The sequence below is a fragment of the Saccopteryx bilineata genome, chromosome 1, assembly GCF_036850765.1.
Source record: "Saccopteryx bilineata isolate mSacBil1 chromosome 1, mSacBil1_pri_phased_curated, whole genome shotgun sequence".
Lineage (NCBI taxonomy): Eukaryota > Metazoa > Chordata > Mammalia > Chiroptera > Emballonuridae > Saccopteryx > Saccopteryx bilineata.
In genome coordinates, this window is record NC_089490.1 from 354,559,452 (window position 1) to 354,571,683 (window position 12,232).

At 42.3% G+C, this 12,232-nt stretch overlaps 1 protein-coding gene across 4 annotated transcripts in view; it reads right to left on the reverse strand.

Annotated features, from left to right (window-relative positions):
* Positions 1-12,232, reverse strand: part of RIC3 (RIC3 acetylcholine receptor chaperone) — a 51,003-nt gene that overhangs the window by 5,715 nt on the left and 33,056 nt on the right. For 2 of the 4 annotated variants that reach the window (XM_066250887.1, XM_066250885.1), the window contains exon 5: positions 5,439-5,587. In XM_066250887.1, coding sequence (XP_066106984.1) covers positions 5,439-5,587 — 149 coding nt within the window. Of the gene's footprint in view, positions 1-4,783; positions 4,966-5,438; positions 5,588-12,232 lie in introns of those variants that run through there. The other 2 variants (XM_066250888.1, XM_066250886.1) reach the window with 2 other exon arrangements.

Here is a 12,232-nt window from a genome sequence, read left to right on the forward strand (position 1 = left end):
ACTGAGAATGGCTCCATGGCCTCGCCTCAGGCACTAAAATAGCTTGGTTGCCCAGCAATGAAGCAATGGGCCAGATGGGCAGAGTATCGCCTGGTAGGGAGCTTGCTGGGTGGATCCCAATTGGGGCGCATGCGGGAGTCTGTCTCTCTGCCTTCCTGCCTCTCACTTAATAATAATAAAAAATTTAATTAATTCACAAAAGATACTGTATACACGAAAGTAGCAAACAATGAGTCAGTAAGAATTATTAATATAAAATAACTATTGGAAATATGGTCAGAAATGTAATGTCATTGTTAAATCTGAAAAGGCTAGTATCTTTAAAAGTTAACATCATTTGTAGCTAAAATTCCACAATACCTAAGAGGTAGGTAGAAAGTAAACAGATATGGATTTTACCTTATTTGGGAACAGGGTTATATAATGAACATCTGCAATTTGGAGGAAAAAGAGATTACAGTTTTCATTTCCTTGATTACTGGAGATTACTGAAATACTTTTTCATATATTTTGTAGCCAGCTGCATTTTTTTGTGTACTGCTTGTATAGGAAGCTATCACTGATTTCTAAATTAGTTAGAGAACTTTTTATATATTAAAGAATTTCTTTCCAGTCATATTTGTTACAAATATTTTTACAGGTTAGTATAAGCTTTTAAACTTTGCAGTATTCTCTGATCTAGTGTTCTCTGAATTACAAAAGATAAAACTGTTAAGTATTCAAGCTATACTTTCCCATATATTTTCTTCCATTGCTTTTTAAAAATTAACCTTTTTATTTTGAGATAATTATAAGAAATTATACAGAAACCCATGTGCCCTTTACCCAGTTTCTCCCAATGGCAACATCTTCCAAATCTATAATACACTATCCCAAATAGAGTCAATATACAGAATATTTCTATCAACACAAGGATCCCTTATGTTGCTTTTATGGCCACATCTACTTCTTCCTACCCCCATTCCCTCCTTAACCTCTGGCGACTACTATCCTGTTCTCCATTTCTATAATTTTGCCATTTCAAGAATGTTAGATATATAGAGTCACACAATGTCTAAACTTTTGGAATTAGCTTTTTTCACTCAGCATTATTACCTGGAAATTCATCCAGGTTGTTGAATACCTTAATAGTCTACTACTTTCTATGGCTGAGTATATGGCCATAGTATCAATACACCATAGTTTTTGTAAAAAGCTTTATCCTTCACCTGTTGGAGGATATCTGAGCTGTTTCCAGTTTGGGGCTACCACAAATAAAGCTGCTATAAATAGTCACGTACAACGTCTTCATTTCTCTGGAAAAATGCCCAGGACTGCAATTACCAGGTTATATTGTATTCACCTGTTTAGTTTTTTGAGAAACTGCCAAACTTTTCTAGAGTGGGTATACTACCTATACCAGCAATGTAAGAGTAAATCTATTTTCTCCACATCCTCACCAGCATTTGGTGCTACTGCTTTTGTTTTGTTTTGTTTTAGTCATTTCAATAGGTGTGTACTGGTATCTCATTGTGTTTTTAATTTGCATTTCCTTAGTAGCTAAGATGTGGAACATTTCATGTGCTTATTTGCTATTTGTGTATCCTCTTTGGTGAAACATATGCTTATATCTTTTGCCCATTTCCTAATTAGATGTTTGTTTATTTTTTACTGTTGAGTTCTGAAAGTTCTTTATACACTGCTCACAAAAATTAGGGGATCAGGGAATGTGCAGATATTTCAGCCTTTTGTATAGTGCATTTTCACCAATGAAATAAAAGTTGGTTTTGTATCTCATTTGCATAATGGAACAACTTTCTTTGACTTGTCATTTGCTTTTCTGATGTTGTTTAATAAAAAAAATCAAATGCTTTTTTTATTGCTTCATATTCATTTTGAAATTATCTCCTCATTTTTGTGAGTAGTATACATTCTAGATATTAAGACCTTTGTTGGATATATGATTTGCAGATATCTTCTCCCACTGTGTAGCTTGTCTTACAGGTCTTAAAGACAAAAGTTTTTAGTTCTGCTAAGCTCAGTTTATCTACTTTTCTTTTTATGAACTGTGCTTCTGATGTCAAGTCCAGGAACTCTTTGTCTAATGCTAGATCCCAAGGATTTTCCATTTTTTTCTAAAAGGTTTATAGTTTTACAATTTTCATTTATGTCCACATGATATATTTTTTTTAGTTATTTTTTTCTATAACATGTAGAACTTAGGTTGAGGTTTATTTTTTTATTTTTAAAATTTTTTTGCTATGGACATCTAATTGCTCCAGCAACATTTGTTTAAAAAGCTCTCTCTCCACTGAATTGCTTTTGCACCTTTAAATCAGTTGTGCATATTTGTGTGGGTCTATTTCTGGGTTCTCTGTACTGTTCCTTTTATCTGCGTGTCTATTTCTATACCCAAGCCACAAGGTCTTGATTACTGTAGCTATATAATAAGTCTTGGAATCAGGTACACTGATTCCTCCCATTTTTTCTTTTTAAAAATTGTCTATTCTTATTTCCTCTGCCTCTCCATGACCCATTTTAGAATAATCTTTGCTGTATCTATACAAACTCTTGCCAAGGAATAGTGTTAAACCTATTTGTCAATTCAGGAAGAACTGACATTTGTACTAACTTGAGTCTTCCAATCTATGAACATCATGTGTCTCTCTAGTTAGACCTTTGATTTCTTTCATCAGAGTTGTCCAGTTTTCAGCTGAAGTACTGCCCAGGTTTTGTTAAATTTACACCTAAGTCTTCCTCTTTCTTTGAATGATTAAAAATTATTTTTTATGTCAACATATTCATTGCTGATATACAGAAATACAATTGACTTTTCTATGTTTATCTTGTATTCTATGACCTTGCTGCATTCACTTATAAGTTCTAGGATTTCTTTTTTTTTTTTTTGTGACAGAGACAGAGAGACAGAGAGAGGGACTGATAGGGACAGACAGACAGGAAGGGAGAGAGATGAGAAGTATCAATTCTTTGTTGTGGCTCCATAGTTGTTCATTGATTACTTTCCCATATGTGCCTTGACTGGGGGGCTACAGCAGAGCAAGTAACCCCCCCCCTCCACTCAAGCCAGTGATCCTGGGCCCAAGCCAGTGGCCTTGGGCTTCAAGCCAGCAACACCCAGGCTCAAGCCAGTGACCATGGAGTCATGTCTATGATCCCACACTTAAGCCAGCGACCCCATGCTTGAGCTGGTGAGCCCACACTCAAGCTGATGAGTCAGTGCTCAAGCTGGTGACCTCGGGATTTCAAACCCTGGGTCCTCTGAATCCCAATCTGATGCTCTATCCACTGCACCCCCGCCTGGTCAGGCAGTTCTAGGATTTTTTAATAGATTCCTCGGAGTTTATTATATAAGCAATCATGGAATCTGCATATAGGACAGTTTTATTTCTTCCTCTTTAATCTGTATGTCTTTTCTTCCCTTTTACTTATCTTACTACACTGCTTGGAACTTCCAGCACTGTGCCGAATAAGAAAAGTCATCCTGGCCTGTTCCCAACCTAGGGGGAAAACATTCATCTTTCATCATTCAACAAGATGTTAGTTGTAAATTTTTGTAGCTTCTCTTGATCAAGTTGAGGAAATTCCCCTCTAGTCCTGTTTTCTGAGAGTTTTCGAGTGGATCTCACATTGCTTTTACACTCAAAAAATTCTGTGCTGCTAAAGAGCCAGTTACATATATGCAACTATTTTTTCTAGTTTCTGAGGTTCCTCTTCTGCATCCTTAACTATTTAGCATATCTGGAATCTTTCTGCTCTTAACTATGTAGTGTCTTACTTCTGCTCTGGCAAGGACGGAAGCATGGGGACTCCTCCCACCGAACAACTAGAAAACCAAAAGCAGAGGAAGTGCCGGTTCTCAGGTACTAACTACAGAACAGGCAGGCGGCATGATCCTGAGGAAAGGGAAACAGTCCCCTGGTCTCACTGAGTTCGGAACACAGATCAGAGTTCAGGGAGGCCAGGGCAGCCAGAATTTACAGGAAAGAACGCTGGAAAAAAAGGAGCTTCATTGAGAAAGAGCTCCAGAGATCTTCAGAGAGAACGCTTCCTTGTTTTTAGCTGAGGTCAGACCTATGCGTGTATGAGAAAGAACTACTAAGGATAAGAAAAGAATTACTGAAAGCACTAGGTCTAAAAATTCCCGGAGCTTACACACAGCTAGGAGCAGCTGTTACTGGCCAGAGTGGGAAGACCTTGTGGGGTATTAATTAGGCAGAGTCCTGCAAGAGGACAGCCTTACTAGGGGCTCTGACATCAGCCATAGAGTAGAGGCTACTCTGGACCCACTCTAACAAATCTTGTAAACAAGCCTCCAAGGGAACAAAGTGATTCCTGGTCATTTAACAGTATGCCAGAAAGAAGTCCAACACTGTTTAAAGCACTAAAACAGAATCCAGCATCCAACGATTTAAAATTTGCAACACCCATTTTAAACGATTTAAAATTTACCAGGCACGCAGGCAGACAGGACAGGAAATTAGGGCTCATAAGAAAAGAAAAAAAATTACTAGAAACACACCAAGAAATGACACAGATGAAAAGATAAGCAGACAAGACTGTTTAGAAGCTGTTACAAATGTCCCTCATATTTTTGAGAAGGGAGAGGAAAATAAATGGCAAATAAGCACACAAAGATATGTTCAACATTATCAGTCACTGGGGAAATGCAAATTAAAGTAACAATTGAGATACAACTATACACTCATTGGAATGGCTGACCTTCAAAAGACTGACAATACCAAGTGTTACCAAGGACGTGTAATTCCAGTTCCCATACATTACCAGTGGGAAGGCAAAATGACAGAGCCACTTTGAAAAGCCAGTTGACTGTTTCTAATAAAGTTAAACATACACTTACCATAAAACGCAGAAATCTCATTGCTACAAGGAACTAGAAATATATATATCCAAAGACTTGTATGCAAAAGTTCATTGCAGCCTGATTCATAACAGCTCAGCTCGAAGCTGGAAACAACCAAAATGTTCCCACACTAGCAAATGGAGAAACAAGTTATAGTATATATACAACAAAATATGACTCAGCAGTAAAAAATAAAATGCTAATATACTCAGTAAACAAAACTCAAGAGCATTAAGCTAAATCAAAGAAGCCAGAAACAAACAAATAAAACACATACGGTATGATCCATTTATATAGACAAGGTGAAAACGACAGGGAGAGAGGCCGTTCAGTTGTTGCCACCAGGGGAAAGAGGGACCTAGCTTCAAAGGGGGAGGGAACTTTCTGAGACGATAGACACGTTCTATGACTACACAACTCAACACATCTGTTGAAACTCATCCACCCATATACTTAAAATTGATGGCATTTTATTGTATATACATTATATTTCAGTAATAAAGCTGACTTAAAAAAAATGTATAAGCTCTCTTTTCTGGGCTGATAGCTAACAAAGAAACAAGATGACAGAGTTTACCTTCCCAGTCCTCCATGTAAGGGGCCTCCTCAGCTTCCTTCTCGGGACTGGGTCTGTCAGTGAATTTTCCTTCTTTCATGACCCTGGTGATTTCTCGGAGCTGATGCAGCAACCGTTTTTCTTGGTCAGAAGTCACAGTCTGTGCTCTGCTTAGAAATATCAAATAATCCAGCCATTTAGTGGTGAATACTCCTTGGCAATGAACATAATAAACATCACTATGATCTGTCTGGATCCTAGAACAGGAAGTTCAACAGCAGCAGAGAGTTATTCTAGGAATTGATTCTAGAACAGCATAGTTAGTAACTAGACATTAGTTAGGTCACTGTTCTGATTTTACAAATGGGACTGCTAAGGCCCAGAACAGATCAAGTGATTGCCCAAGGTCCCCCAGTACTGGGAGCAGACGCCGCTGGCTCAGCTTGGCTCGGTATTCTTCAGTGTCCCTCACTGCCCCTGCTCTCTGAGCTCCGGGTCGTTTCAGTGTTCCTTAATGTTACTGCATTTACTGCAAGCCACTTCTGTCTGAAGCAAGGTCATGAGAATAAAACCTGCTGGGCCGTGAGCCTCAACTCGGGAGGGATGTGCTGCTCGGCCAGCCCCACAATCACCTGGCTGCACATACTTGTGCAGAGATAGAGGTACACCCTAAAATTCCAGAGCTGAATCACACTAAGCAAGCAATCATTAGGCCACAGAAAATGGGGAGACAGACCCTCTGGGGGGAAATTATACATTCCTGTTGCTAATTAATGTGAGCACTTGAACGAAAACTAAAGTCTCCTGACTTCTGAAATCACTCAGTGCAATTCTAAGCACAGTGCTCAAGCTCCACGGTGGAGAAAACCTGGGTTTGAGTCCCAGCGTAGCTGGGCGGCTCTGGACAAGTGTCTGCACAAATGAAGCTCAAGGAGACAGGGTGACTTTTTTGAGAAGGAAGCACGGCATCACGCTCACAGGCGGACAAGGCCCATAGAAGACTGAGAACTGTCTGCTTTGCCACCAGTTTCATCTAGTGGCAAGATTTAGTAGAAGCTACTTAGTCTTCTCTGAAAAACCCCAAACATTCTGAATCAATGTAACACTCAAGAAGGAAAAATGACACATTCCGAATCAGTCTCCAGTGGAGGGGCCATCTATATTTCTAATCAGATGGCCTTCCTTTTTATACTTAGCTTCACAAACTTTACCTTAATGACCAACAGGGAGAAAGACGAGGGTGTTTCTCTGTCCAGCATTAAGACAGAAACTGAGAAAAATAAACGCGCCGCATTTCTGCAGCCCTTGATGGGGGGAAGAGCTCCACTTCTTCCACGTAACTGGCCTCTCAGCCATGAACTGAGTGAAGTGACCCGTCGGTTCTACACTCCGCTAAGCTCCTACACTTATTGGGCCTCACAGCTCTACTCTGCCCATCAGTGCAGGAGCCCTGACTCACCACAACTGCTCATCTGCTCTGCATAACCCCTAATTCTTACAATGACCCACTTTGTGGGGCTTCTGGGGTAGCTAGGTCACCCCCACCCCAAAAAAACCTGTATGTTTGTCATAAAGCTCTTGCTCTCTGGCAGCAAATGTTACTTCTCTGGACTGAACTCAATGTAGTCTGATTTTTATTGAATGAAACAGTCTGGCTTTTCTGTTTCTTAACTCATGGAAAATCAGAACCTTAATTAAAAGAGAGACAGCTAACAGAAGCAGAAACAGACAGGAGGCCCTGGCCAGTTGGCTCAGCGGTAGAGCGTCGGCCTGGCGTGCAGGAGTCCCGGGTTCAATTCCCGGCCAGGGCACACAAGAGAGGCGCCCATCTGCTTCTCCACCCCTCCCCCTCTCCTTCCTCTCTGTCTCTCTCTTCCTCTCCCGCAGCCAAGGCTCCATTGGAGCAAAGATGGCCCGGGCGCTGGGGATGGCTCTGTGGCCTCTGCCTCAGGCGCTAGAGTGGCTCTGGACGCAACAGAGCGACGTCCCAGAGGGGCAAAGAATCGCCCCCTGGTGGGCAGAGCGTCGCCCCCTGGTGGGCGTGCCGGGTGGATCCCGGTAGGGCGCATGCGGGAGTCTGTCTGACTGCCTCCCCGTTTCCAGCTTTGGAAAAATTAAAAAAAAAAAAAAAAAAAAAAAAGAAACAGACAGGAGAAGCTTGCAGATGGAATCAAAGCTGTTAATTAGATGAATTTGAAATAGAGATATTATCCTGGATTATCTGGGAGGGCACAATGTAATTATGAGTCCTTACTCCAGACTCTTACAATAGGTCAGTGATGTGAAAAGGTCTCACCCACTATTGCTGGCTTCGAACATGGAGGGAAGGGCCCATGAGCCAAGAAATGTGGGCAGCTTCTAAAATATGAAAAAGATAAGGAAGCATATATTCCCCCAGAGCCTTCAGAAGGGTGTACAATCTGGCCAACACCTTGATTTCAGCCCAGTGAGAACTTCTAATCCACAGAACTATAAGATAATGCACGTGTGTTGTTTGAAGCCATTAAGTTTGTTATAAATTGCTCCAGCAGCCACTGAAAACTAGTTACACATTCCTAGAGCACACTTTACCTCTGAGATGCAGTTCCTTATAGAGAAATAATAATTCCATTGACAACCATATACTATTTTTTTTTCTTTTTCTTTTCTTTTTTTTTTTTTTTTTGTATTTTTCTGAAGCTGGAAACGGGGAGAGACAGACAGACTCCCGCATGCACCCGACCGGGATCCACCCGGCATGCCCATCAGGGGGCGAAGCTCTGTCCACCAGGGGGCGATGCTCTGCCCCTCCGGGGCATCGCTCTGCCACGACCAGAGCCACTCTAGCGCCTGGGGCAGAGGCCAAGGAGCCATCCCCAGCGCCTGGGCCATCTTTGCTCCAATGGAGCCTTGGCTGCGGGAGGGGAAGAGAGAGACAGAGAGGAAGGGGGGGTGGAGAAGCAAATGGGCGCTTCTCCTATGTGCCCTGGCCGGGAATCGAACCCGGGTCCCCCGCACGCCAGGCCGACTCTCTACCGCTGAGCCAACCGGCCAGGGCCGACAACCATATAGTATTGCAAAGAACAAATCAAAAATCAAAATAGGTAACAAAAAAGATATTATTATTGCTGAAAAAGCTTGCTTTAAAGTACTTTCTTTAGATCTACTTCATTCATTCTTTCAACATGTCCTGACATTGTCAATGCACCATCAAGAAATACAAATTTGAACAATGAAGAATCCTCAAGAAGGTTACAGGGCATTAGGGAAAACAAATGTTAACAGAAGATCAGAAAGTAACATGATGCTTACAATATCAGGCAAACCTAGGTGGCAGGGGGCACCCTGGAGGAATATCTAACCAAGTTTTCAGTCCAGGAAAGGACTCTCAGAGAAAATGTTGTCTAGGTTGAGACCTATGAGACAAGCAAGAGTTAAAGTAAGTGTGTGGAAGGTGGGGTGGGGTGGGCGTGGAGAGACATTCAAGCAAATGAAAAAAGTACATGCAAAGTCCTAGAAGCAAAAGTGCACAGGTATTTCAGAGGAATAAGCAGTCAGTGCGGCTGGACTACAGAGAGAGGAATGGAGAAAGATACAGCAATAGAGGTATGCAAGGCCACACTACCCAGGCCTGAGTAAAACAGAAGATATAATCCATCTGTCTGAAAAGCAGAAAGTCAATTGAAGGGAGGCAAAATAAGAGCAAAAGAAACCACATGAGATAGTTCTGACCAATGTCAAAATTAAAGGTACTGGCCCTGGCCGGTTGGCTCAGTGGTAGAGCGTCGGCCTGGTGTGCAGGAGTCCCAGGTTCAATTCCCGGCCAGGGCACACAGGAGACGCGCCCATCTGCTTCTCCCCCTCTCCCCCCCTCCCCCCCTCCTTCCTCTCTGTCTCTCTCTTCCCCTCCCGCAGCCGAGGCTCCATTGGAGCAAAAGATGGCCCGGGTGCTGGGGATGGCTCCTTGGCCTCTGCCCCAGGCTCTAGAGTGGCTCTGGTCGCGACAGAGCGATGCCCCAGATGGGCAGAGCATCGCCCCCTGGTGGGCGTGCCGGGTGGATCCCGGTCGGGCGCATGCGGGAGTCTGTCTGACTGCCTCCCCGTTTCCAGCTTCAGAAAAATACACACACACACACACAAAAAGTAAAGGTATTCATTCATTCACGTGTTCTTTCTTCCGTTTCAATGAATACCTCTCAGAGCCCACTATGGGCCTGTGCTAGGCTCTGGGAATAAGAAGGTTAATTTCTGCCCTATTTAGAGCTTAGAGTCTTTTGCAGGGAGATAGACTTATTAATTAGGAAAAAATGACAAGACATGGTGACCAATGAGACACAGGAAGTGAAGGAAAAGGTGAATCAAGGATGACATCTAATTTCTGCTAAGCAGATAGTGAAGCCATGTGCTGAGATGGGGAAGAGTAAAGGTAGAGTAAGTTTAGTGGGGGCAGATGATGAGTTCCACTTTGGATATTCATTCATTCATTCATTCATTCATTCATTCATTCATTCAAGAGACAGTTATTTGATGGGGAGAAGGATAGGTATCTATAAGAAATGTCCACCCTAAGTCAGGAAATGAAGACTCTCAATAGGGAATGGCCATGATTTGCTCTTCTACCATAATACGTGTACAAATTGCCTGTATCAAAAGTGAGTATCTATTCTTTTCCAACAGTGTTTACTTAGTACCTATGATGTGAACACAGTGAACAAAACTGACTAATACTGTTCTCAAAGAGTTTATACTCCAGCAATATATGCTAGAAATCTATAGTTCCACAGGCATGCTCAACATGCCTGCTAGGGCTGCCTGCGGCCAAAGTCTGCATTTCACTTTTCCCTTTGGGCCATGCCATGCTTCTTCGGGGTGAATAATTACAACCTGGACATGCAGCGTTAGAAAGGAAATTTTGCTAATCATAAGAACAGAAGTGAGGACATCTCAACTCTGATTCTTAGATCAAGTCTCTGTGTCCTTGGGCTGCATATTGTGCCTAATATCAGACATAACATGGTGCAACCCAAGCCTTCAGGAGGCTTCATTATTTAAACACGTAGACAGACATATATATCAACAAGTAAAAGCTGTCTGAAAGATTTATGAGATAGTTTTTAAAACCTTTCCCACATTTTGATCCTTATATAAGCAATAAGATAAAGTTTCAGAAACTGTGTATTTCTGAAATTTTAAGCAAAATCTTAATAATATTGAATGGTTATTATTTAAAAATACTTTGAAAGCTGAAAATGAACACATCTTCTTGGTCTTAAATCCTCTTCTTGGCCCCCAAAAATCTTGATAAAATCTTGATCTAACTAGATTAAAACACTAGAGTATTTTGGGATCTTCCAATATTCATACAAGCACAGACTCATGGTAGAACAAATGCCACAGAAACTGAAATTAGAGGATGTAAGTACCAAAAGGAAACAATGAAAAGCATGGGGCTATGTGGCCCTTGCATTTTCAGGGTTGAAGTCCCACAGAACCTACCTGTAAGGATAAAAGGTATTGGATAAGGGAGTATCAGAGAGAGTCACATCTTTATAATCTGGGAAAAGAGGTTTGGGAGAGAGAGCCACAAGCTACTCTTTCTGGAGGAAAGGGATCTGTTCCCCCATTCCTGAGCAGGATTGTGGAAGACGTTTTATACAACTGTCACTACACGGCAGGCTGGAAGGGGTCCACACTCCCGCATCTTGTAAGCAAATGTTTTGAGCTAGGACCTGTGGGCCCAGAAACAATGAGATGGCACAACTCCAGGTGCAGGTTGGCGGTAAGTCCTTTGCTTCTGCACATAAAACAGAGTAATAATCTAGCACAAAGAGGCCAGACAACAGTTAGGGTTACAGTAGTGTGTCCCTGGCCTGGGCAATGGCTGGATGATGCACATGGGTGGGGTGGTGGGGTTGGTTTGAGCTCAGGGAGTCTAATAGGAGTAACAGTGAGAAAATATCTTCATGTGGTTTCTTATCCGAGGCCCACGGGCTGATCTCCCAGGTGGAGGCCCTGCCTGTAGGTATTCTTTCACGGCTTCCGTTGCTTTTAGCTGTGACCTGGAGCTTCCAATGGACAAGAACCAGAGTACAGATATTTTTTGAGACATGAGGGTCAATAAAAACCTGGGAGTTCCCCATCCAGACTGTGAGTGGAACAGAGTAAGGGCAGAAAAGATCAGAAAAGTATAGTTGCACAAAATGGCTTAGTCACATTCATACAAATTCTTATACACTAGCTAACATATAAAAAGCATCTAGCTCAGTGCTTATTCCTCAGTCAGTGCTCAATAAATATCAAGTATTATTATACACTCACACAGTACATTCATGTAGAGATATGCACACATATCTATACTGCTTTGGGAAACATTCCAGAAAGTCACTCTCTTTCTAGACAAAAGAAGGTCAAGGCTCTTGGGTCCATATAGGCAAGGTTCATCCTCATAAATGTCTTTTCAGCAGCATTGCAGACATTGCAGGGAAAAGCCAAGACAAGAAAATGAAATCTTAAGATGTTCATTCTTCTCCTGCCCAGTCAAAGATAGGCAAGGCTGGGGCCAGGGCGCAGAGTATGGGGCGCGGGGCTCTCGTGCTACCAAGGATGGCAAACAGAAGAGGCCCAGGTACAGCAGCAGTTTTCTGGGGCCGAGACTCCACGGTGAGCCCGCAGAGCTATACAGAGGGACCTGCCAACACATTCCTTTGTGCAGGATTTTGCCTCTCACCCTTGTTCTTCCTCAGTTCTTGTCTTAAGGCCTTGCTTAAATAGAATCCCTTTGTTCTCAACCTCACATTCTAGTTTCACCTTCCGGGCCTTCCCACATTCATGTGTTC